The sequence below is a fragment of the Stigmatopora nigra genome, chromosome 11, assembly GCF_051989575.1.
Source record: "Stigmatopora nigra isolate UIUO_SnigA chromosome 11, RoL_Snig_1.1, whole genome shotgun sequence".
Taxonomy (NCBI): domain Eukaryota; kingdom Metazoa; phylum Chordata; class Actinopteri; order Syngnathiformes; family Syngnathidae; genus Stigmatopora; species Stigmatopora nigra.
The window spans coordinates 8,546,853-8,574,194 of record NC_135518.1 but is presented as its reverse complement, the minus strand read 5'-3'; the positions used below and the strand labels follow the sequence as shown (position 1 = coordinate 8,574,194).

The following is a 27,342-nucleotide window of genomic DNA, read 5'->3' as shown; positions in this document are numbered from 1 at the left end:
TTCCATCCAAGTAATAAACATGTACAACCTTGCTTAACCTCCAGAGTTTTTTCATGTTGGTATGCCAGAAGATCAACCAGGACATGATAATGGATGTTTTGCATAGCACCAATAATTTGAGCAAAACCAAGCATTTGCCCGTGTAATGCATATTTGACAAGGTGTTCGGGCAACCAATGTAAGTAAGGGTGAGTGAGAGTTTTGTGTCTATAGGCAAAGATTTAGGCCATCAGCCAGATACTTACCCGTTTAGTGCACATTTTTCCATTGTGTTTGGCTCATGACTACGGGGTATCCTAAAATGTTTGACCCCTTAGAGTCAGACCAATCATTTTGGAGACAGCAGAGACTGGAGCAGGTTTGTTAAGCCTTCCTGCATAGACCTGGGAAGAGTGTTAGAAGAGCAAGTATGGAAAGCCACATTCCAGCCTTTTTCTTGAAATTTTTGGTCCTAAATTGTTTTGTAGTTGGTTTACTTCAATGCAAAATATGTGAATTAGCACATTGCACTGCATTCAGTATCTACATCCGGCATAATTTAGCATGCAAAATGCCTTTTCATTTGAAGTGAACAGCATTTCTCAACCTGAAAAGATAGAAATGCCAAAGGTTACACACAAAGACTTGAAATGTTTCTACACATGTTAAAATTTAAACTCATTCCAACAAAAATTGTCAACATTTTTGGCCTGCAAAATGGGGTCAAACATTTTGGAACATCCTGCATACATCATTTAATCACAATTGCAGGGAGGGAGAATAAGTACTACATTTAAGTGTACTGCAAACCATTTCTTGATCAATGTTAAGACGCCATTAACCCAGTTTACTACCCTAATCAATTGAATATTGAAAAGAAAAAGTTACTCTCTGATCAACATTTTTTGATACTTGCCAACAAATGTGTTTTTGATTATTACTATTAAAACAGAATTCCCTTTTCCTATTCTCTTCAGATATTTCAATAATAACATCCAGTGTGTTTTTGTCACCGCCTTTTGTGCAATAAACCTAACTAAAAGAGCCTTTTTGAAACGTGCATTTATTGCAATCAAATTTATTTTTTTTGAATGGATGGGTTCACAGTGGGGTTGACAGCAGGCTAAACTGAGGGTGATCTAGCCTCTTCCTGACAGCTTTTCTTCCCCTGGCCGCACATCGTCATTTGGAAATCATTTTCCACCCACGCCACCGCCTACACGTTGCCTTGCTGACGTCAACCGCCGTCAAGAGCGGCGCTGGCGCAGCCTTGGCTTTGTCACGTTGCTACACTTGCTTATTCATTCATTTGGATGAATGTGAACACGGCAGAATAACATTTATCAATCGCAGATAGAAAATACAAAATGTTCCTCACCCATTCCCAAATGCAGACGGCATTCGACGTCCAATTCCAAATTCACTGCTGTCGACCCTCCCAGTCAGTATGGATTGGACACCTATTCAGCCAATGAATTGACATGACTTATCCAACAAATGTATATACTTAGATTGGGGGGGAAAGTCTATAATATATATATACATGATGCTCCCAGTTATTTTTTTATGGTTTTGTTTTGCCCTGATGGATTGTTCACAGGTTTTAAGGTGCATATAAAATTCTGTCCACACGAGGGCAGCGCGTGACTGCAACAATCAAGTCAGCAAAGGCCAATATACATAGCAGCATCATGTTTATTCAAAGTGGCGTACAGAAAGTCAGTAACATTGCAATTTGTCCATCATGCCAGGGCCTTTTCTCTCTCATCCCATAAGTCAGAAAACACCCAAAGAAAAGAAACACCTTACGTCATGTGACTTACACCTCAAAAGAAAAAAAGAGAGACAGGAGAAGTGGTGGGGGACAAGATAGAAAAATAGAACAATGATATTCATAATTACCACAATCTCATGCAGTACAATTGACGACATGCATCTGTGTGGAAATCCGAGGTATTTGTTACGGTCCCGTGGTGGCTACATCATCTGTAAATGCAACACAGAAGTCTTTAAAAACATGCCACTTAAAAGTTGTCCCATGAAAAGATATTAAAAACCATGCCTGGCACAAGGTCACAGATTTGAAAAAGGAATGCCGCGAAAATACAACACGTCAAAAAGGCAAAATTAGTAGCTCGTGACCCAATAAGGACTTGAGTACCACTAAAGTGGGAGTCAGTCAGTCAGTCATCCGTGGACTTGAAACTCTTGTCAAAAGAGTTAAAGAGAAGGGCTGTAACTGTTTTCCGAGAAATAAACACCGTTTCCGAGAATTATTCCGTAAGATTAAATGGCTTACTTGAGCAGAAATACACAGCAACGTCATCAAGGCACATTGTGTTCGCGTGTGAATATTTCCTCAGTTTGCGAGATAAGGTCGGATCCTGTATTAAACCGTTTGGCTTTTATCTACCATCATGATTGCAAATTCAACCATTTCACTGGTAGTATTTGGAAAATGATGTTTTAAAAAGAAATGACTTGGCTTAAAAGATTCCAATGTTCACGCGGTAAAACATGAAAACTAAAATTGGGGGATACAAGTGTATTCTTTTCTTTCTCACAAGGTAAAAACATTAATTTTTACAACTTATTTTGGCACATTTACATACTTGGCTATTAAAGAGGCACCGTTAAAGTAACTAGCTCCATCTCGTGTTAAAACTGAGAAGGGAAACAGAATATAGGATGAATTTCAGATACTTGTGTGGGGCAATTCATTTAATGATCTTTTCCTCATTTGCTGCCAGCCCATCAAAGAGGGAGTAGTTTGGATATGCCTGATTGAGACCAAAATAGTGCTTTGCCACCATAGGCAATTATACTTGATTTTTGGGAGTATTGGGAATATAACAGCCAACAAAACAACAACAATAACAACTCCATCACAGGTGCCATTTTCCACAGTGTTCATGTAAAAGGAGCCCATGCAATCTTTAAAACAAGGCACAGGAGGGGAAGTGGCGGAACAAGCGCGCCCATTCCGACAAACTTCGGCTTGGTCACATCACTTGAACGCAACACGGTCCCCAACAGCTTACACTATGTACACATTTACAGGAAACATCCTTGACATTCTCCATTTTGGCAGCCTACGCCTCCACGTACAAAGGCCGTACTCGACTCAGTCATACGACGTACTAGCTCGCGGAGCTTTTCTAGCTCGCTCATCGGAGCAAAAAAAGGGCAGAGGACCCCAAAAGAGGAGCAGAGATCTTAAGGTAAGAGTCACTAACCAACCGGTTCGGAGGCCGAGCGGTCCGTGCGCTTGCTCCGGCAGGTGGAGTCGGGGGGCTGCACCGGGTCAAGACCGCCATGTTCGTGTCGCCGCTTCTCGTTCAGCTCCTCCCATTTGGACCGGTTTACTTGGATCATCTCCAGCATGGGCTTGAGTTTAGGATTAACCTTGACCAGAGTCTGGATACAAAGGGAAAATAAGATTTTTTTTATTGCAACCACTGTTATTATTGTTAAAGAAAACATGAAATCATGACGACAATCAGTAAAAAACTAAATATACTGCAATGTATAAAAACTACTATTAAAATAAATATTTCACTGTAGCCAAATGGATAGCTAAAATAAATAGAAATAAAAGCTATATACACATTACTAAATGTATTATCCAAAATGCACGTTTATATAGTATGCATTGTATAAATATAGTTTTGTGGGGCTTTTTCTTACTTCAGCATTCATTCAAAAATAATAATAATAATAAATAAGTGTAATTCAAAAATGCAAAAGATAATATATTTGTGTGTGTTCATTATGAGACTGTTCTTGCTGCATAAGATCAAGAAAGAAATGTTCCATCGCCTCACATTTCCCTCCCCAATTTAATTGGCGGGCAGAGCGCATCAGCATCGGCGACCAAACGTCAGCCACCAAACACCCCCGCGCAGGTAACGTGTCCGCTTTGATGCTTCTGAACACAAAAATCCCAATGTGTTCTTAGCGCCTAATTGAATAAACGCGACAGGGGGTGGGATTGGCGTTGGGGGCTTGTGACGGCTGCGCGTGCTCCGCATCTCGTCTCGCCTGCTTTGCCTCCACACGCCTTCGGTTGCCCACACAACGGGGGGCGAGGCCGCCCGGTTCATTGACGTCATTGGCAAACGCGCATTCTCTCACATTCTGCCTCGCAGAGATGGACTGTAGCAGTACTTGCGAGTAATACCGCAGTGCAGTCATGAAAAGAAAATCTACAGTCCATCCATCCTAACAGGCTTCTTTGATATCCAGCCCCAAGGCCATTTTAAACCAGGCCCGTCCAAAACTCATTCCTCCGAGGGCCGTTTTCAGAAAGAAAATCCGTCTATACTCATCTGCGAATCAGAATCAGATCGGGCTAGATATTTTTGTCGGGTGTCCCAGTTTTCTCCCTCAGATCAAAAACATGCATTGTAGGCTAGTTTAATGCGTAGAATAGTTGTTTGTCTCTGTGTGCCCTGCAATTGGCCCCCTGCTTGTGGTCTACAATTGACTGAGACAGGCTCCAGCAACCCCGCAACCCCAGATGAATGTGGGCGCTATATAAATAGCTCCATTTTAACATTGATTAATTACATGATTTGCAATTTTGACCCCTTAGCAACAAGCTCCTATCTAGTGCTGCTAACCGAGTAGTGCAGCAGAATGTAGGCGGAACTCAAGCTTCTTGGGCAGGCCAGATATTATTAAAGGGCCAGCGGATGAAGGATTTACACTATGAACATATGCATTAGAAGTCTCATTTTTTTGTATTTTTTTCCCCCAGTTTGACAAACTTACCTCATAAAGTGGGGCGCAAATCCCATCAATCCACTCCAATTGAAGACCAGGCAATTCGTCTTTTCGATTCCGGTCAAAAATGGCCTAAAAAGACAAACAAGACAAAGCAGGCTTTTTTCATTTTTTTGCCTCATAGGGAGGCAACCGTCCAAGCGGCGTTACTGCAACAAAAATAATTCTATTCTCTTTTTTTTCCTTTTCTGTGCCACCTTTTCTTTCTTCTGCCACATTTACCAAAAGGCTGCACTTCAGAGATAGCGACTACAACTCACTGCAGAAGTTAATATTTCATTTCTGACTCCCACGCCTTAAACAGTACAAGGTTGACATGGGGGATTGGTTTGGGTGGGGGGCTGCACACTGGGGGCAATATGGCTTGGCTTGATTAGTCATTGTACTTAATTGCACATTTAAAAAAGAAAAAAAGGTTGCCATTGGCCTAGAGAAATGTCTGTAGATTTGCAGTCCTGGAAAATGGTTTAGAAAAAAAAAAGCGAGCTGGCCTTCAAAGCCTCATAATCAAACAGTCAGATGTATTCATAAAACATCAGCAGCTCAAAGTGAAGCAAATACAAAAAAAATGACGCATTAGATGAGTCCGCAAGAAACTAGTGTAGAATTCTAATGAGGGTTGGGAAGGAATAAGCATTTTTTTTTTGTCTTTGTGGTGTGCCAAGAGTTCAGAATTCACGTTTTCCCAACTTCGACATTTATAGAATTTGAACTTAAAATTAAATAGTATCCTTAGTGTTAGTAATTTGAAAGCTACTATATACATATATACATGTACATAATAAGCAAAGGAAATGACTTACCGAAGGTGTGAGCTTAAGCTCCGATCGCTCCCTGTCACCTTGCTCAAAAAACTCGCTGGTCACCAACTCGGCCACCTGCAACAAAAGGTGGGATGAAAACACTTGGTGGGGGTCTCTAGCGATCCTCAAAACGGCTCACCTTGCGGGATATCTCCCAGGGCTTGGTGACAGCTCCAAGATCGCATGCAGTCATCATCATCGATCTACAATACACAAGGAGAGGACAGCCTGTGTTTATCTGTTCCATATTTTCATTTTTTGCACATTTTTTTTGCAGAAGTCACCTGCACATGTCTCTGTGGGCCTTCACATTCCAGTTGTACTCCCCTTTGTTGACCAGCTCAAAAAAGGTGCTTCTGTTTCTGAAGGAGAGTGTAAGACAAGTAAAGTCCGTTAGGGGGCAATGTGAACCAAAATAAGAACAAGTGGAACAGTCGGTCAATGTGAAATAGCCTTTTTCAATGGAAATAGGATGGAAAACTTACTCAAAGTAAAGAGTGAGGTCTGTGGCCAGAATAGACTGTTTGAGTAGTTGCATGAGATTGCTGTACTCGGTGGATGAGAGGTTGGAGAAAATGTTGTGACCCTGCGGAATCAAGTCACACAAAATATTTATATTCAATTAAAAATCAGCTTGGTTTTAAAGTTAAAGGTACTGCATTGTACGGACTACAAGTTGCATTTAAAAAAATACTTTGACTAGGAATAGGAGTCATGGACTACAAATTATGAACACGTTTGACGAGATTACGAGTATGTTAAGTCTAAATATGCACTGGCTTGCAATTGGCGTCAATAGAGATGACACTACTTTGGATTTGTCGGTTTCATTTAGACCGTCTTTTTCATTTTGGATGAAATAGGGTTATACGTTTTCGGTGTTTATATAGACTTTTTTTTTTTAATAAAGTCCAACTTTTTGATTGGCTTTACCATTGACAGGAGCAAATTGCTGCCACAAGAACTAATTGTCATCACTACAACGGCTTCATTAAATAATCATTAAGTATTCAAATTGCATGTTTTAATGTGATCAATTTCAAAGTGTTGGCACAATAGGTTTAAGTACACCATCCTTATAAACTGTTATAGAAAAGCAGAGGGGCTGCAGAGTTAGTTACACATTGGGATGAACTTATGCAAAAAGGTATATTATAATAAATAGTTCATGCAAGCTAGCAGTTCAAAACTTGAGCCTTTTCTTTGAATTAGTTACCCTATTCATTTATATGCTAATAGGATAGAGCTAGTTCAAAAGTAGTACCCGGAGAAAACATTTGTCAGCTTAGTGTGTTGTCAGCATAATGAAAGCAGCAACTAAGCCACTGCTTGTCTTTAATTAGAACAACCACAACAAAAAACTACTCACCTGATAAAGTCTTTCTATTGCCCAACCAATTACCACTAAATCTATCACCCCAGTAATTGCATTGATTTGAAGGCAACATAAGCTATTTGTTTACTGGCGTCACATTATTACAGTGACCACGTGTTTGCCTTCAGGCGCATCAACTATATTTGTAAATGAAAATAGACTGGAAAAAGAAATAAATGACAGCTGCAGTTATGAACTATTACTAAACTAGAATGCTGCATATTATGGATGGCTTTCAATTTGTTCCAGCTGCCAAAAAGAGGATGATGATAAGTCCTTTTCCCCTTCAAACATGATCATCATTATTATTGTTTGTTGGGAAACATCATGTCAAAGATGAGTTTCTTCCTGTGGGAACCGCAAATGTCAAGGCTACGCCACACTAAGTGTAAATGGAAGCAAATGTGGAGTTGCTTGTGAAGCCACTGGCTCGAGAGGAACATCTGGGGCACTCACTGCATAGCAGCAGAAGAAAAACAAGAACAAAGTAAGCCAAAAGCAAGCTTACCTCACTTTGCAGGATCATGACAGCGTGGTTAAAGTGGTGATGCTCAAGTGTAGCTGAGGTCCCGTAAAGCAGAGACAGAGCCGATCCGGTCCTGGAAACGCGTATATTTAGTGTCACCGTTTCTGCTTTAACATTATATTTTTGTCCATTTGTTTAAATGTTTTGCTTTCAAAAGGAATCGTCACTCGTTGGAGTAAACAAATGCAAAAAAAGTAAAAAGAACTGCACTACTTTATAATGAGTCCATTCTAATTTTGCAGCTTGTGTATTGAATTACAGTTAAGGGAATTATATAACATCTAACACAATAACAAACATAATGTAAATGAATACTCTAACTCGCCGGCAATGAGTATTATTAGTATCATTGTAGAGGCTGAATTTATAATATAGATGTTATATTGGCTGTCATTAGATTACACAAGCCTATGAGATATGAGCAGGTGCATATGTATCATTTACATAATACATTCACAGCAACACTTTTAGTACAACGAACACCCATTCATCATAAGATTTATGGTCCCGGCTCACCTACAACAGGTGAAAAAAACAAACAGAAGGGAATATTTTTGAATAAAAAACAAAATAAACAGTTTTACCGCTCCGTTTGCCACAGATGGCAATATCCAAAACTCAACACTGGGGTGAGATGAGACACTTACTTGGCCTGGAAGGCATTGTTGGTACCCCGGTGGTCCAAGTCGTGACACACGCAACCCACGATAAGCGCTAAGATCTCCACTTCAGTCAGCGTCTCCTGGAAGCCAGCCGTCTGGTTGGGAGATTAGAAAATCACATACAAAAATGTTTGCGGAGCAATTAATAGTAATGAGGCATGAGCACGTTAGAAATACAAAGCCAATAAATAACTGGTCATTTAAAAAGAAAAAAATAACTTCAGTGTCAAATATAATATTCTTTGACATGAACCATAGCTTTCCACTCATTGCACACGTTTTAATATTGGCTAGATTTAATTAGTGACTAAAAGGGCAAGGTCCTGCTAATTAGTTTTGACTTAGAAAAATAATTAAAAACATAACAGAATTGTCAAAAAGGTAAACATGTTGGTGGGGGGACACAAAGCTGCTTTCAGTGACATCTATTAAGATGTAGAACTTGTAATTTAAAAAAAAAATGGCATTTTAGCTATTGATGCATGTTAAATTAACACATTTTCCTCTGCCATGTTATGAAATCCTGTCATAGATTTTCAGTTCGTGCATGAATTCCCAAGCATCCCTTCACTGTTGATCAATGATAAAGTAATTATATTTCCCCTCATTAACATTTGCACACCAAAAAGTTCCTATATGCAGACCTCTTGAGGATTGACTGTTGGTTCCTTTGACAATTTTTGTGTCAAACATAGGGCGCCCGGGCCAGAACTGGCCCATGGGGTTGTTCTGCCTGAACAATTCATATCGTACATATGGAATTCAATTAGAATATGATAAGGAAAAAGAATCTTAAAAGCATTTACCGTCAGCATTGCGAACATGCATTGGCACACGTTGAAGGCATGTCTCCAATTGTGGTACAGAACCATGCGGTAGTTTTTCCTGACAGTCAGCAGCCATCTGCACAGTGTCTGGAAAGAAAACGGGAGCAGAGGAGAGGCCATTGCAAGAGAAGATAAGTGAGAGTTTTAGCATTTGACAACCTCCCGTTTATTATTCAAGCCTTCAGCGTGGATTCCTTTCCCCTCGTATTACCACTAGTGTCAGGCTATAGTAGCGGGAAACATGAAAAACCATGCAAAATGCAATGCAACAACAGGAAACTGAACCTCCTAAAATCAATATTACCAATGATAATACTTAACCCGACGCACTTTGAGTAAAACGCATGGTCAAAACACTAATAATAAGCTATTATTTGTTCTCTGACACCCCCTTTTGTACTATTCGTATTATATTTTGGTAGTCTGTTGCTTTCATTTGCTCTTCCGGCGGTTAATCGAAGTAATCATTTTGGAACAGTTTTCTTGGAGTAGCTTTTAAATGCACCTTGTGGTGCAGTTGACTCAACATGAGAAAAGACTTGTTTGCTCACACGGGATGGCACGTAAAAGAAAAGTTGCCAAAGCAGGAAAGACACCCTGGTAGTGCCATTTTTAGTTGCTCAAAAGGGGGCAAAAAGATAAAAAAAAGATTTAAAAGTGAGAAGCGAATGTCATGGGTGCTGTTCCACAGTAAGTGTTAATAGCGGCGCCGAGTCAATACACCCTCATTCACGGGCTGCCTTTTGCAGAAAGAGAAGTACACCCTACCGAGCAATTTGCTGGCGGCAAGGCAACTTTCAGTGGTGGTAATTTTGTTATTTCACTGAAATAATTGGATTCGGGATGAAATCAAAACCATACTTTTATTTTGCACCTAATTTTTCAGCCATTATATGAGCATATGCCAATATTGTACCAATACCTAGTGTAGAAATAAAATAGTGACGACAGTATTTTAGTGCTGTATTGGTAAAACTTTAATTAAAATTCAGGTTTTGGTAGATAATATTTACACCAGCACAGAAACTTTAGTTCTAGCGCTGGATTTTAGGGAAGATGACAACTGTCACGTGGAAGAAAAGAGGCAATAGTTGACATTTTGTAGGTTTTTTTTCAAAATAATGAAGTTTTACAAGGTTTAGTGCTATGATACTGCTAGGGTCAGTCTATGCATGTACATGAGAAGTGAAAATATAGTTTGTATGTTCTCCCAAATCCTCACCTCATAGTCGATCTTAAATTTGGGAACCATTCCCAGCTCCATGAACATCCTCAGCGCAGCCGTTATCATGGCATCAACGTCCAGGGAAAAATCGTCAAAGGAGAGCATGTCAATTCCCAGTTCGCACACCAGGGGAATGTTGACGGCCTGGAACAGAAGTGCGGGAAAACCCAGAGGGAAAGAGGAAATGAGTTCAGAGCTTGCGGAGGTCAAAGGATGCGTTGAGGGCTCACATTAATGAGGGGGGCCTTAAAACCATATTACACACGGAGTGCTTTTGCGGATGATTAGAAACAAAATGTGACATTGTTAGTCAAGCATTTTACGTAAATGATCCCAATTAATCCTATTCATGGTGAAGTGCAGTGTAACAAATGTTTCTTTCGCTTTCTTCACAATTAAGATGATCATGTAATGCATCTATGCCATTTTAGGAAATCAAAGTTGTCTTACAAGTGTGTGGAATACAAAAAATAAAAGGTTACGAAAGGCCTCAATTGGAAAACTTAGTCTCAGGATTGGAACAGATTTAGGCTTTAACATGTAAAATGTGTCTTTACTTACAAAAAAACTAAAATCAAGGCATGAAATCACTTCTGGAATCAATTAATTTTGTAAGTAGAGCTACAACTATATATGCACTTGAGTTTTTTTTCTTAACCACCAATTCTTGCATTACTGTTAATGTATTTCGATATCTCGCTCTCTCTACAGTTCTTCAGAAATGTCAATCATTTTTTTTACTGAGACTAGCGGCTCTTGCAGATAAGCGCACTCAGTAAGAATCCATATGTAGAGCAGTTATGAAAGAAGGGGGCTGTGGTGGTGGCGGCGGCTCGGGGTGGTGTGACGATGGAGAGCACATTGCTGAAGAGATCACACAGTCAGGCAGTGGGGGTTGGGTTGGGGGTGACGGGTGAGGTGGGCGCCTATTTTGCTGTAATGGTCACACGGGAACATACTTCACTTGGAAATGCCGGGAAAATAGGTCATATCTATATTTCACAAATGTCAGGCCAATTAAAAATGGAAAATATTTTTGCCACGTTATAATGAATGAATATAGCAAATGTATATTAATTGGTGTTTATGTTACATATTCTGGGTCTGCCTTATTTTTTTAATTCAGAAATCTCTATACTCTATGGGCTAAAAAGGGTAGTAAAGGTAGGCCTCGCATCTATTTATAATCTTTTCTCTGGTTCCATGAATGTAATTAATGTGAGCTTATCATCTCATGAAAAATAACTTATTAAAAAAGTTAATTGCACTGCCATAGAAACAATTGTACATTCTCATACATAATAGAGGCATAGGAAAATTGGCTTCAGATGCATTCATATTTTCATTCAATTAAAATGTAATGTTGCTATTCTTAGCCTTCATATCTATTGCAATGCTAAAATATATGAAATACTATAGACTGGCTAAGCAATAGCATATATGGGGTGATGGTATAATGCTTTAAGGATATAATATATTTATCTTTTGTGGGATAACATCATATTCTCAGGTCACAGTAGTTAAATACAAGTTTTTTTTAACTGCATAACTGTTTTAAACTGCCACCCTATGGTCAAGACAAACTTTTAGAGTCCAACTTACACTTTTTCCGTTTTTCTAGGCTAATAAATGTGTCTAACTGCCCGTGTCTGTTGGCAGATGAGAAAAAAAATATTTTGATTTTTGAATACATAGCAGTAAGCTGTGTGGGTGTCGTTGGGTGGGCATCAACCGGCACATTTTCAACCAGAAAACTGATCAAATGAACTTCAATGAAAAATAGGCTATGAAAAAATAGGTTATGATGATATATACCTGCAAGGTCTGCACCAAGAAAATACATGTAAAATTTAATGAGGGTGGGGGTGTCTGATACCCAACAATGCTCAAGTCTAACGAGTTCCTGTATGTACCATATGTATCTTCCTGAAAAAAATAATGGGTTCTTAACTTGGCCTACTCTCAATGCCGCTACCAAGGTTCATGGTTCTGGTACATTTTTCATCATCTGATTGAGCAGCAGAAAAATAAACCAAGGCAGGCAGCTAAAATGTTTTTTTCCCATGTGTTTTTTTTTTTTTAACCAAACAGTTGTAGTACAAGGTATTTTAATGCTATACCACTGTAGTAAATGACGTTTACCTTGAATTTGTCGACTTCAGTCTTGGAGCAAGTGGCATGGTAGGAAAGCACCTGAAAAATAATGACACCAGAGACACACATTCAATTTTTCAATTCATTAAAGTTGGCAGTGAGTCGCTGAGTGGGGGGATGGCTGAACATTAGCATGACACTGTTTTGGTTGGGAGTGTCTCGCCTCCAAGTGAGCGCCTATGTCAACCTTGATTTCATTTGTCATGTTTCCTTTATGAGCAAAGATAAATATCTTCTGCAGACCTGCAGTGTTCCATGCGAGATCATTATTTGGCAATGCAACCAACACGTTATCCCCACATTACTTCATTGTGGTATCACCAAATGTAGGTAGATATCTTTAAAGTGGGATACTGTTTATTAATCTATTTCAACCAGACTTTCATCATATTATAGTTGACTACAAAAAAATCTTTTGTTCAAACCCTAATGGTTACAAAAAAAAGGGGAAGATGAGGGATTTCTTTGCTCAACCTCATTAAAATACCCCCAAAACATCCACACTGAGATTAGCACTTTTTGTATCAAAAATTATCCAACTAAACAATAATTCCAAGTGGCCTGGGGATGTTTGATCCTCTACCTTTTGTTTCATCTTTATGTTTTTGTTTTCCCGGCTATTGTTTACACTTCGTTTTTTGGTCTATTTGTCTAAAACCTTTTGAGTACCCACGCCGTTCGTTCCTGGCTTTTCTGTTTCCCTGGAATTGACTTCATTTCACTTTACACCCACATACACCCACACTATGGGACAGGAAAATCTACAATTCACTGGTATTCTTACATCTAGAGCCACTGATTGCTTGGCCCAGGACTTCTTCACCTGGTCATACATGATAGTGTTGTTGATGCCCAGGCCACAAAAGATGACAAACGCCTGAGAAAACAAAACAAAAAATAACAACATATCAAAACAAGTCCAACCACTGATGAAATGAATTGATATTAAGGAGGCAGAGAGCCATACCTCAAAAAGCCGCTGGTCTGCGTCATCAAACGGTTTCCCATCAAGGCGATTCAACACTTGAGCAACACCTGTTTGAACAAATCCAAGGAGAAAGATAAAAAAAATGCCTCTTTAATCAAACCTGGGTTATGCCACATATGTTCCCAAGAATAATTAAGATAGATTTTTTGCATAAATTCATGTTGTGAATTTGTACATGCTAGTGCAAAGTGCAAAATGAATTTACCATTAATAATGTTCCTTCAAGGTAAGGGTAGATGGTATCAAAAACATCTCAAATAAACTTCATTCAGTTGTAATGGTAATACTATTTTAAACATGATTTTACCAAGTTCAATGCATCATTTAATGTGCCTTAAAAAATTCAGGTGAACTCCATGGAATGTGATAAATAAAACAGTGAAATCCCCTATGTACCTAGACTTTGTGGAAACCTGCAAAATCTTTGCATATTTACGTCGTTGGCCAAAAGTTCAAGTTCGAAAAGAGGCCCTGGAGATGGCATGCATAAAATAATATACTGAATTAATTTCATTCTCATCTGTCCACTTTAAGACTCCAATTAATCTGTACCACAAAAACAACTCAACAAACAGTTAAATGTATAAAAAGCAAGCATTATGTTAATGTTAAGTGGATATACAGTAGAGGGCACGTGCTTGCTCATGAGGTGAGAAGTTTATCAGCCTCTGTACAATTTGATAAATGGGCCAAGCAATTTGTAACTGGCAGTGTAAGCAGTTACTGGTGATTTATTGATTAAATTCAAGGCGACTGTTGGAGCATGGCTTTGGTCTAAAGGGAAGCGCCTATATGCACTCCCTCAAGTACCATTTGATTGGTCTGTGAGAGAGCCCCAAGTATCAAAAAATGTTATGCACTTTGCACATTATGACAGTGGACTGCAGTTGGATCTTTGCCATGTTCCCACTAACTAAAACGGAAGGGTAATTTGCACAGTGACCTGGGAAAACTTTAGCAAGGCTTCAAACAACAACAACAAAAATGTCTCAACATTTTATCTGAAAAGAAGAGCTTACGATTCATGACATGCTGGATTTAAATAGGAAATCGTCTTTAGTAAACTCTGGATTGCCTTGTTTAGGTCATGTTTTGTTAACATTAGTACATGTTTAACAGTATTGCTCATTGGTGTGTAATATTTGTGCATTCTAATGAGCAGGAAATGTTTGTTGTGATATGATGTTCAAATTTGTAGTATTTTACCCATCTAATACATTATCTTCTTAATTTTATGATCAGTGCCCACTGTGACTAGCAAACTAAACGGCTGCTTGGGGCCCCTTGTAAAATGTATTGTAGTGATTTCATTATGTTTAATCATGGCACGTCCTACTGTGTGACAGTTTACGGGCTCGGCGTGTTTAACAACACAGAAGGCACAATCGGTGAGGAGCTAAAAACGCCAGATTGAAGTTTGTCGTGGCTACAGAACGGACTGGAAAATGTTGCAGAAATTGATGAAAAAGCGAGAAATGTGAGGAGCAAGGACTACTGGGAGTAAATGTCTTTTTTTTTTTAAAATAAAAAAAACAGAATCCAGTCATTTTAAAAGAATATTCAATATATTCACATGCTTATAAGTTCAACATTTGTTCAAAAATACTAATTAGAATTTAGTTGTTCAATTAAAAAGCTTTATTTCCAGAAATATTCGTATTAAAAAGCTATTGGCCAAATTGGTGGTTTTAACGAACAGTCCAAATTTGGTCTAAAGGGAACCTCACTATTTATGCTATAATCACAGAAGAATTTAGTTGGACTTCAATTTGAATGAGTGCCAAGTTACCTTGGGAGACACCAGCACCCTCCATCTTTTGTGAATCCAAAGTATCCTTGACTTGAATTGAGAACGTCATTTCGGCTGATTTGTTCGTGTCATTTTTCATTTTTTTTTCACTTCAGATCCTCTGGTACCACCCACACACTGCACTTTGTTTCATTTGTTTATCATGTTCCATTTTTTTTTTACTCTGCTTCCTGTCCTTGACAAATACGTGAACACCTACACAAAAGAAATGTTGTGCACACAACGACACACTACAAATACGACGGTTCCTTTTCACTCAATGAAAACAATCCTTTCCTAAGTGAAATGTTGGAAATTTGGAAGGCCGCTATTATCGCCGCTTACACAAGTATGTAGCAGTGCTACCGGGTCGGAAAAGGATGGATGATTTATCGCAGTGTCAGTGTGCTGTCGGCCCCGGGACTAATTCACAAACAATGCGGACAATGAGGCACCACGAGCCGAGTTTAGACTGGATATAATCGCAAACATTCAGCCTCCGATATATAATCCCAGTTGTTGAAATTTGTCTTAAAGCCATATAAAGAGCACAGGGCCAATTATAATTCAATGTAATTATGTGTGACCAATTATGGCCACATCGTGGGGATAAAGTGGTTCAAAAAATGAATGCATATCACAACAAAAAGATGGACATAAGGTCGCATATGGCAGCATCTTGTATCTTATGCAAGATTCCATTGACATAAAATGCACTAAGAATGCTACAGTAGCTGGAAATGAAATTTCATTGTTGACTTACCAATAATTTGGTGATCGCTGTTCCATATAGGAACACAAAGCACAGAGCGAATGTGGAAGTCCGAAAACTGATCCGCCTAGAAAAATGATGGAAAATGCATTAATTACAATGACAATCGGCATCGGGAACAATCAGTATTTGCATATAATTTACTGAGAATTTTATTTAACAAGACGAATTGCATAAAAAAAAGTTACAATAATCATTTCATATTAACACTATTGACACTCAAAAACAGCAACTATTGTCTATGGTTATAGTAATGTGTTTGAGTGTACATTATAAAAATTACCTAAGTGAACTTGTATTTAAATTATCATTAATAATTATATATATAAACATGATATTATATATGAATATTAGTTTAATGTGAATAACAATGAACCTCAATGGAGACTTTTTCGGGGAGGCAGAGTCAATGGGAGACAAATATTACTTTTACTTTTGTGGGTTTGGTCAAATGAGACCCAATACAGATTTGTTCTCGGTTTGGAGTTTTTTTTTATAAATGTGAGTAATAAGAGTTGTATTTTTTGCAGGTCCAATAATGTTGACAATGGACTCCAATTACTCTTGTTATAGATCAGTGGGCTTTGATCAGGAGTTTTCCGTAAGAAATAATGACCATGTTTACGGGTCCGCCAACGAAGATAATCGCAGGTGGAAATGAACAAGAATGGATGAAAAGCTTTTTTGTGACACTTAAATGCTCCATTAGGAAAATTAATGTGGATCTTACTGTCAAATTTTGGAAAAACTGCTGTAAAATTGTATTTTTGCCCTCATGCGAGTGGATCAAACTGTCTAACAAAGCACAACTAGGGCATTTCTCTTTTTAAAAATGCAAACAAATGTAACGATTACCTCAGCATCAAAGCGAGGATCCTGGTAAGCATCGCTAATATTCACAGGAAGTCCTGTGGATGCCACCAGCTCTGCAATGCTGTTGTTGATGAGCCAATCAGAGTAAGAAGACTTTTCCATGCTGTCCTTGAAACTAGGGAATAAAACAAGAATAATACCAGATGAAGTCCTGTCTAACACTCATTTATCAAAGTAGGAATGATTAATGTTGCTGGTCAATGTATTGCTCAAAGTGTGTTTTATCAACTGATAGTAGTGAGCAGGAAAGTAGTGTCCATTGAATACTCGAGCCAGTGTTTTATCAAAAAAAGAGAATCTTATTGGATCTTAGTGTCTCTAACGCTGTGGGCAGTTTATAAGGTGTTCATCAAAACATTCTAAACAATAATTCAATCATTCCACACCCAGCCATGCCCAGCGGTGGCGTGAACTCAAAATTAAATTAAAGACGGCTCCTAAACTCAGCCTGTTATTCTTCACTCCTGGAGTAGAAAATGTTTTTTTCTTCCTTTCTTTTCATTCAGTCATTGATGAAAGCTTTACAGATTCGAGATGCAAAATGTAAAAAAAAAAAAAAAATGACATGCAGAGAAAAGGTTAGCAGGATGAAAAGAGAAGTAATGAAAAGCAAAAGTAGATTCTTCCCATTTGGCCACATCTAATGAAGGTCTTTCTGGAGAGTCAAAGTTCAAAACGTACCTTGTTTCAACATCACCACTGCACTTAGGTGACAATAATTCAAAAGACTTGGTGAACTTCACCACCTGTAACATTCAAAAAGGACAAATGGCTACATTTACTTTCCTAATTCGGAGTACACGCGTGCAAGGCGCACAAAATGTGACGTTCCGACCACACAATACCGGTGACTCGATGTCCTCCAACAATTGAACGGAACAGCGTTCGCACTTTAGCAACGTCTGAGCCCGATGCATGATTTTCCTAACAATTTTCTCCAGGTCGGTCTGTTCTTCAAACAGGTCGTTGACGACCTCGAGGAGAGCCTGAATATCGGAAGCGAACAAAGAAAGCGAGAAAGAGAGTTTGTCTTCTAAAGCATAATAACTATTCAGTGAGCTCCACTTCTTTGACTATAGAAACATTGCGTTTCAAAACATGGGAACAATGCGACATGATTAGCTTCCCCAGTCAAAGCGAATTAAGCCCTTGATGTATGGCAGCGTACAGAGAATCTAATACAAAGCACATGGAGGAAAAAAAATACAAAAAAAATAAAAAACCCTTCCCCTCCCACAGAAGTGCGTTCTCATAATGTTCTCTCCATAACAGATCAACGAGTTGGATGAATAAGTACATCTCATAATGTTCCCTCAAAGATCTCTGTTGTATTGTGTGTATTGCCAAGCACTATTTGGAAATGGACCCATCTGATCAGCAAGTATTTGCAGCACTATTGTGGATTCCAAAGAAGGGAAGAGCGGCGGCGGGGGTCACTCACCCGACTCCTGTCGTATTCTTTCCTGGAGGCGGCAAATAGTTGAGCGTTGGAGATGGCAATGCCGCAGAAGGGCAGGTACATCTGCAGTACCTGCACACACCAAAATAAAATTGCTTTAGCGTCCATTATTATCAGCAGCGGTCGCAGTGAAGCTCATGTCCAGTAGCTAATGGCACCAAATTACTGACATCTGTTTTCTCGGCAAAATCCTGCAACAGGCCAGAATTTAAGAGCTGTGTTTTGTCTGTGGAGCACACTTTCCCTTACTTAACATGATATATTACCTGAAACTTCAGACACCCTTGTGTTTCTTCCTATTCCTCAACAATAACGTTGTATAATTATTATAAAATCAATATCAAGTTTGCTTGCTTCAAACCAAAAGTCCAGAAACCTGATGGTCGTTGTCATCCTTTCAACACCAAACAAAAGTTACTGTATGGCACCATTATTTTTCTTCAACAATATAACATTTACTCTTACTCTTTTTTTTAAACAATTTTATTAAGGTTTTTGAGAACTGCTCATAAGTCAACGTATGCTTGAGTATCATTGCAGATTGAAAATACATTGCTCACTTCTTATTTTAATATAAAAATGAAAAAGCCCTTTGAATCGGTGCCAGAAACGACGTCTTACAAAAGGTGGATTCATCAATCGACAATGACATTTTAGCATTTGACTGATCTGTCTGACTTACTGTGCCTTGGGCTTATACAATAGTAAATGTGTGTTTGTATATTCTATACATAAATAATGGAATCAAACAGCATTTCTTGCTCCCTGTAGTGCCTGACTTATAAGGCACATTCATTTGACTTGGCACAAAGGGGCTTACTAACACATGTTGAAGTCTACATATGGTACTGAATTAAAATGAGTCCCTCTTTGTGATATAAAAATTAAGAAAAAGACTTTGCTTGGGGCCTTCTTTGCTAGTGCAATTTTTAGCAGCTCTTTGGGTATGACAGAAAATAATCAGTTTACGAGCATTATTACCAAACGGTAAAATATTAAATATTTTTGACCAGTTAAACTCTTTTTCCTATCTCGCCTCCACGATGACCCTAAGAGTCCCTTTTCACCGACTGTATGATGGTGGCCAATTATATTGCAGCTAGGGACTTAAGTTAACGCAATGATTAGAAATGATTAGATCATTTGCACTACTTGGTTTGTTGGTATTTTTGGACAAAGCAAATGATACTTACTGGGCAATAAAGAGATGCATTAGACTTTTTCAGCCGTCTCCTGGAATTTTCTAATAATGATCTTTGGAACGGAAGTAGTCATCAATAGAGAAAGCGGAGGAAGATTCATTAGCAAAGGGGGGGCTTTGGGAATCTGGCTATGGATTGGTCTGTGTTACTAACAGGCAAATGCAAGAAAAGCAGTGTTTGTGCTAATTATATTTTGTCAGGCAGGCCACATTACAAGATTGTATTACAAACGCAGGTTTTTGCCTGGAGACTTGTGGACTAACCAGCAGTAAGAACATTAAAAATATAAAAGTTCAGGGACAAGATTCTGCCTTACTGACCTACAATGGCTCTGAAACGGCTCTTTTATATAACGCATGCTGTGAGAAATTATAAGGTCGTCATTTCTCCGAACAATCTCCATGAATGCAAACTAGCAAATAATTCAGGAGTAACAGAGCATTAAGAATTATTGGAAGGAGAATGCTGTTAAGCAAAGAATCACTTTTATGGATGTTTTCAATCAAGGATTAGAGGTCTTTTCAAGGCTTGATGTTGAGACAAAATCATGACCTCATTCAAAAGTACTGGCGGTTGAGGTGTGGGGATAATTGGCAACATTTGACAAGCTCAGTACAGACGGTACAGATATTGACTTTGCGATATTGCTACATTATGAAAAGGCAGCACAGTCCAAAAGTGGCGTAGTGATCCCTCTGTTCTTTTTTACAAAACATCGAGTACCGTTTACACTTAATTGAGCCCATGTCCGTCTTAAAATAAGGTACTTGATCCCAACAGATGTGGTTTCAAGAGTAGCCACTCCACCTGATCTAAACTGCTGTTAGTGACAGAAACCCTTTAGGCGCACTTAGTAACTGGTTCTTGTCTGCTTGGCCATCTCTACCATGGTGCACAACTACTTTTCTAGAGACAATTTAGCATTTTCAGGTAGCCTTTAAACCATTTAACAAAAGGGATAATATCGTTGTTTCACTAAGAGGTTTTACATTTTTGGCCAAGGATGAGCTATGCATAAAATGTCGAAGTTAACTTCTTTTGTTGGAAAAGTTTAGAAGCGCAAACTTTTCTATACATTGTGGCTTACTGCGAAAAAACCTCCATCTCAAAATGAACATGCGTTATATGTAGTTGCATAATGAAGTTTATGCACACAATACCACCACTATAATGGTTTACAAAGAAAATGCAATTATACATAGACTGAGTCATTATACTAAAGCCCCCCCAAAGGCCTTCCATCCTGCAGAGGATCATCACAGCAAAATTAAATCAGCATGGGATTAAACCCAACCAGCATGTGTTTAGATAGCGTATACAGTTTCAGGATGCAAATAATTGTTCATTGAAGACAATCTAAAATGTTTGTAATGACGTTTCATATTGCTCTATTGCCTAACCTATTTAAAAGGGAGAACATTTCTCTTATTACTGAGACTTGAATCACTGCGACACCACAACAGTATGGTATACTGTGTTAATACTACCATTAGTTTTCATTACTAATTCATCTATAGAGGGCTTTAGTGCATTGTTACTGCAACGCTAAAGCCACTTAAAGCCAAGCACAGAGAGGAAAACAACAATTCAGGTATGCCACTGATGTCGCTAAGAAAAAAATGACAAATTGTTCCATTAAATTATGATAAATTCTGAAAGTAAAGTGTGAATAATTATGCAAATGTTTAAGGCTAATATTCCTATGCTGATTTATTAGTGGTAGGCTGACAACATTCTATTTGGCAGAAAGTTACCAAATAAAAGCTATGCAACTGCTAAAAAAATACATTGAAATTATCTTTTTTTGTATCTGTTGGTGTTCGTTAATTCTGCTGTTTAGAAAAAAAACATAGTGCACATATGGTACTAAAACAATAAAAAAAAAATCCACTCAACATTGTAATTCGTCTCAAACAGCAATAAAGCAACACTGTTCCATTTACACCCTGTTTTTCTTCCCACTTGTGCAGTTTTCACCTCCAAAGTGCCCCAGAGCCGGTCTAACTGGCAACCATTAAGCTTTGTGGATGATACTTCCAAACAAAAGTAGAACACTGCGCACACAAGTGAAAAATAAATCCATAAAGCGAGCAACCGAGGGAATATACTAGCTCCAACTTTTGCCAAGAGCATTCGAGTACACTGCAATAGGCAACTAGGCAAATATTGTCTAACGACTAACTTTAGGTGTATTGCTACTTCTATATTATACCACAGGTTATAAAGTGACTGACTCTTCAGGGATCATCAAAGTGAAACGGTCGATCTGTGTGATAGATTTGGCACACTTTTTACACCCTGACACAACCAGGAATTAAAGCAGAGAAACCACAACGACGCTCATACCACTAAGCATAATATAAAGCACTGCATCCAAACAAGGTAAAAAAAATACTGCCTGCAGTCTATCAGATGTACTTCATAATTGTGTAAAAAAAAAAGACATGGACAGGTAACAGGGTTAATCTATCGCTAAACTGCATTTTGGAACTTTGAGCCTCCTTGAAAATGCAGATTGATTCAATTGAAATAAATCCTGAAAACATCAGTCAAATTAACTTGTCATTTTTGAGTGACTCACAATTACAAACTAGAAGTTAAAATCCCAATATCCTTGTGATTGAAACAAACACCATCAACCAAATTACCTGTTACAACACTCAGTTATTCTAGAACACATCAAACTGCAACCAATCGGAAAACCAGAGGACTTGGTGTTACTCAACAGAACCACAGATACTTTATACATATCCGCACTGCATCGCAAATAAGATATTCCGAGTAGAGATTACAGGCAGTCTTTCAGTGGAAGAACTAATTAGTGTTTTATTGCCTTGTAAGTATTAAAAAAAAAGAGATTGCTTTTACTTTTTACTACACCTACCATATCAACATACATTGCATGAAAATATAATGCCGCAGACGCATTGTTCCGCTCATGTACCACTAACACCCGAATCCAGCAGAGACTAATGAATGTTTGAAATGCCACACATGATTTGTGAAGCTTGTGAACCTTCCATCTGGCTCCCGCACTCGCTTTTCTCTCAAACTGTTGTGCAATCACAAAATGAAAAGAAAAAATGTCTGAAGCTGTATACAAGCTCAGATACGGAGCGCATAGAACATTCTGAATGATATCACTGGAAAATGGTTGGATTTTCGATTTCAGACAACAAACACTGTTAAGTACTGTAACTTACACCTTCAATAGCATTTGTTTTCGGTATTAGGCGCACCGGATTATAAAACTCAGTAATAGGGGATTGTCTTATACATTAACTAGATGGAGCTAAAGAGAATTTCATACAATGATTAACATTCATCCATAGACAAGGCTAATCGGATTCTTTTAGATGCGCATTATAATGCAGAAAATACGACATCATAAAATCTGATTTTCACAAAAATTCTGCTGTTCTCAGGAATTTCATATTATTTATGTCACATTATTCAAAGCTTTGCTGAAAAAAATGACTCGCTGTAATGATACTGGGCTCATAGAAGCAGTTAACTTTTATCTCAGGTGAAACAGCACTTGAACACATTGCAACTAATTTGCCATATTTGTGTGTTGACTGATGGAATTTTCTTCAAGTTAAGAGCGTTCACTTGGACAATATTTTTCTAAAGATATACTATTCAAAACTTGAGATGGGGCGAGTTTCTGATCCTTGCAACTAATTGGGGGGGGGGGGGGGGGAGCACACATTCGAGCACCATCAATGCAGATTAGTTCCCTCATATTTAAAAGGACAACATCAGTGTGTAACAGAAAGGCGCTAATAAGCTCATTGGTCTAAAACCAACCAATCCTGCCAGAAAACAAAATGCTTTCATCCCTTTACTGAATTGCTTATCCTCAATTGGGTGTTGAAACTGAAACTGCACCAACAATTTCCAGTAAACTGTCCAAATAAACTAGAATAAAAATCAGTGTTCAGTATTCTAATTTAGTCAAATAAATGTAAAACTTTCAAAAACGATTTGCCTGTGTGCTTAGCCTAATTGTTGTAGACGAAATAGCCACCTGACAGGCGAGATAATTAGCTGCGAGGAAAGCGCATATGAAAATCAAACAAAGTATAATAAACTATACTTAACAATGGGATGGTCTGCAAATGTCAAATTGACAAGAGCGGTCACCCGGGCGTAACAGAAAGCTCACCTTTTCATCATCTTCATTGAAGAGTTCCACACTTGAGGTCTTGTTGATGGCTTGAGCCACACCGATAATCTCGCCATCGCTGTTGCGAATGGGCATGCACAAGAGCGACTTGGTCTTGTAGCCCGTCAACTTGTCAATTTCATCACTGAAACGACGATCCTGCGAGCACCAAAGACAAGAACATTTTAGGCACAGTTAGTTATGCACAGATTGTTCCAAAACAGGCTGAAATTTCATAGTCTTCCATAGATGACAGAAAGGTTTCCATGCCATTGACAACTATTGCTGTCAGTGGCAGAGAACAAGTTAACGCAAATGCATGCCAAATTAACTTCCTTGACTATGTACAATAGCATATGGGAAGATAATGAATGGTTATTTGGAGGCAAGACCTGGTAAGCATCCGGAATATTGACCGTCTCCCCATGCTCAGCCACGTATCCGATGATGCCCTTGCCCCAGGGCACCTGCACTTCGCCCGAGTTCATGGAGGGCAACAAGGCAGTGCCGGCATGCACGTCGAAGAACTTGGACACCAATGTCTTCTTGTTCCCAGGACCCTCCACCAGGAAAAGGGAGCAGCGGTCTGCATCTACCATGATGCACACAAACACCAGGATTTTGTAGCTGAGGCTGGTCAGGTCCAAGTCGTTGGATATGTCTTTAACCAGCTCCAGGAAGAACTCCTTCTCATTGTTCTCCTTCAGGTAGTATTTGAAATCCACAGCTGTTGATGGGTACTGCGGGATATTGACTCTGGATTCCAGCAAGGCGCTCAAGATGTGCGCTGTGGTCGGGGGCAGCGAACTGGCCTTCCTCAAGAGGGCTCTCCTCCGCATGCTGCTCAGCGGCTCCGCGGTCCTGGAGGTCACTTGCTCGTCGTAGGTTCGGTTGACGTTGACGGCTTTGGAGCGAGCAAAAGTTTTGCGCAGCTCCTTCTGCGAAGCTCTCCGCTGGAGACCGTCACATTTGCTGGCCCAGCTGGCCCGAAGTGCGGCGCTCCGGTCGCGCTCCCGGTCCTCCTTCGATGCAGCCGGGATCGCGGCTACCTTTTGCCCCTTCTCCTCCTTCGCCTGGTGCTTTTTCAGCCAATTCTCCACCATGCCATATGTGCCCTTTCGGTTCAGGTAGTCCTCGAATAACTCGGGGTGCGAGTCCAGGAAAGTTTCCACGTCAGAGAAACACACCATGTTAGCCACAGCCATACCTGCTCCTTTCCGCCGTGCACCAGACGCTCCTCGGCGAAGCAAAGCCACCAAGTCGCACGGGTGAAGATCATCTATGAGCTCGTGCAGGAGATCCACCAGGTTAGAGAATCACTGGCCATCCATCCGATCCAGCTGGCGCTCCGAAGGGAGTTCTTCTTTGAAAATCATCTCGGATACTCCAAGTTGGTCGTTAGCTACGGTTGGGGACAAAGAGGGTGGCCTCCCGGGAAAAAGATCCGTGCAAATAAAAACATCAGAAGAGAGAGATCCACGAGCGAGCATCAGCGTGGCGCGTGTGCGTCTTGTGTGCAAACGACTGCGATTGCCTGTGCTTGGTTCGGCCCAGCTGATGTGACGTGGGCTTCGTCATGCAACTCAGCTTGAACGCTCCTCGGGCTCGGATCAGCATCCAAAGCCCGTCGAAAGACATCGACGGCTCGCCCTCGTTCCAAAATCGCTCCAAAATGCATATTCCGGCAACGCAACACACATCTAGGCGACAGATTCTTATTTATCAGACTATACAACACACGATCGTCCCCTTACAGACTCCAACGACGCTTGATGCAACTACAGCCCACGCCGTAAAACAGGAAGTGTGTAGCTGCACACACCTGTTGTAATTTAATCAGCAAGTACTGGCATTTAAGTGGAAGAATGCTGGCTCCTTTGGTTTTGTGCAAGTGCCTTTCTGAACACTAGAGGGCGTGTTTTGACACACTGGTCAACAAGAGCCTATACATTATTCACAAATTAAAAACTATGATAAACATATGATACATTTTCTGTGTGTAATCCACAGCATAGACTAGTTTCACTTCTTAAAATGATTTTTGTGCTATCAGAAATAGACTCGCCGAAGTCAAATATGAAAAATATATACCTCACCTGCAAAGCTGCATTTGTTTGGAACCAAAATCTGAAGGAAAAAAACAATCAGAGTAGTTACTATGGTCATAATATAACATACTTTGAAACTACTTTAAAAAATTGAAAAAAAGAATAATCGGAAATGACACTTGGACAATGTATTTTGTTAGTGTTTTATTCAATGTAAAAAAATAAAAACATTTTGTCTGTTACAAACAATTCAACAGTATTTGATTTAATAAATTATTTTTACCAGAAAGACATCATGCAAAAACTACATATTGCATTTGATTATTTTTTTTTATGAAGTTGCAGATTTAAGATATTCTATAAGGTCAGCACGCTCATTCTTCTTTTTAATGCCAGCAAAGATCATCTTTGTTCCAGGAATGTACTTTTTGGGATTCTCCAAGTAGACATTAAGCGCGTTCTCATCCCAGACAATGCCTGAAATTCAAGAAAAGGTTTCTCTCTACCAACAAACTCTATAAAATTTGCCATCACCCTCAGACACATTCACAGTTTCCTACCTTTACTTTTGTTTGCATCCGTATAGCTGTAGCCCTCGGCCTGGCCTGTTTTGCGACCAAATAAACCCCAAAGGTTAGGACCAACCTTGTGCTTCCCTCCATTCTCCACAGTGTGACACTGTGCACACTTTTGTACAAAGGCCTTCTTCCCTTTATTCACATCTCCAGGCATTCTGTCTATGTAAATGACAGGCAGACAAGCACACATACATTATTTAAAGAAAATAAATTATGAGCGCCTGGGGGGAATAACTGTACTACATATTGCACCGACAGGGGGCGCTCGTTTACTAGTTATGCAATTAAGCGTGGTTACAAAATCTCTTGAATGCCACAACGTTTATATCAACTAAAAATGGTCAATTTTCTTTGACCAGCAAGAGAAGTACACATCGAAACGTAGCTGAGAAAATCAGTGGACGATAAAGGCGATTTATATTCATTGAGATGTTATATTTTTGTGAACAGTAAAGTACAAAGAAAATATTAAAAGGCGTTTACATGAGACGAGTGTTTGCTCAGCCTAAATAAAAACGTGTGAATTACTTGTATTTGACACTAATAAAGTACGATCAACCGGGAAGAGAACATTGTCGCTATATGGCAGAACTCGGCTGTCTTCAAACAAAGTTTACTAAGGAGAAGAAATATAAAAAAAGAACATCAATAACTTTACTTACCTGGAAAAGATCTCAACCCAGTCAACTGTTAAGTGCTTTGGGCGACACGTCCGAGGTCCTTCAATGTTCGCCGGTGACTGACTTACATGTGCGTTTCAGCACACGCCGTTAAATACACGTCATTGGTCACGTGGACCGGTCATCTGTCAGGTGACTATTTACGTCATATAATTTGACAGGTTGCCAAAAAATAATCATTTACCCTTTTAGATTAAGAAATAAAGAAAACACAAACCGAGGAATGTGTTCAATTTTCAAAGAATGATAATAATTGTCTGTATACTGCTCATTAGTCAGATGACCAATACGTCATATCATTTTACGTCAACCGTATCAAACGTAGAGGTCAGTCTATCTAGTGAGGTAATTGGTAAGTGTTATTTTTTTAAACGGCAAGGCTATTTTGAGCACCATGGTTTAAATATTCCTTCTTGCAGTCTTTTTAGACTTATATCTGCAGAAACCCT

General features: G+C 39.2%; 2 protein-coding genes across 3 annotated transcripts; both read right to left on the bottom strand.

Annotated features, from left to right (window-relative positions):
• Positions 1-1,656: 1,656 nt before the first annotated feature.
• On the bottom strand, positions 1,657-25,396 carry pde11a (phosphodiesterase 11a). Of its 2 annotated transcripts, none has more exons than XM_077728397.1 (21): positions 23,980-25,396; positions 23,588-23,746; positions 18,200-18,289; positions 17,604-17,744; positions 17,440-17,504; positions 16,741-16,873; positions 15,877-15,952; positions 13,304-13,371; positions 13,121-13,213; positions 12,325-12,375; positions 10,180-10,326; positions 8,937-9,044; positions 8,116-8,225; positions 7,451-7,541; positions 6,053-6,153; positions 5,852-5,929; positions 5,707-5,770; positions 5,568-5,642; positions 4,753-4,836; positions 3,216-3,396; positions 1,657-1,965 (listed from the first exon to the last, which is right to left on the bottom strand). In XM_077728397.1, exons 1-21 carry the CDS (start codon positions 24,790-24,792, stop codon positions 1,940-1,942), a joined length of 2,754 nt encoding a protein of 917 aa, XP_077584523.1. In that variant the 5' UTR covers positions 24,793-25,396; the 3' UTR covers positions 1,657-1,939. The 2 variants fall into 2 exon arrangements, with proteins under 2 accessions (XP_077584523.1, XP_077584524.1); XM_077728398.1 differs by having other exon boundaries at positions 3,220-3,396.
• Positions 25,397-25,819: 423 nt separating this feature from the next.
• On the bottom strand, positions 25,820-27,005 carry LOC144204411 (cytochrome c-like). Its single transcript, XM_077728399.1, has 3 exons — positions 26,876-27,005; positions 26,196-26,372; positions 25,820-26,112 (listed from the first exon to the last, which is right to left on the bottom strand). Exons 2-3 carry the CDS (start codon positions 26,365-26,367, stop codon positions 25,967-25,969), a joined length of 318 nt encoding a protein of 105 aa, XP_077584525.1. The 5' UTR covers positions 26,368-26,372; positions 26,876-27,005; the 3' UTR covers positions 25,820-25,966.
• Positions 27,006-27,342: the final 337 nt, after the last annotated feature.

Coding starts and splice junctions, on each gene's coding strand:
- pde11a (XM_077728397.1), bottom strand. CDS start 24,792: ATGGCTGTGGCTAACATGGTGTGTTTCTCTGACGTGGAAACTTTCCTG. Junction 18,290..23,587: donor TCAATGAAGATGATGAAAAG/GTGAGCTTTCTG, acceptor TGGTGTGTGCAG/GTACTGCAGATGTACCTGCC. Junction 7,542..8,115: donor AACAATGCCTTCCAGGCCAA/GTAAGTGTCTCA, acceptor ACGCGTTTCCAG/GACCGGATCGGCTCTGTCTC.
- LOC144204411 (XM_077728399.1), bottom strand. CDS start 26,367: ATGCCTGGAGATGTGAATAAAGGGAAGAAGGCCTTTGTACAAAAGTGT. Junction 26,113..26,195: donor GGATGCAAACAAAAGTAAAG/GTAGGAAACTGT, acceptor CTTGAATTTCAG/GCATTGTCTGGGATGAGAAC.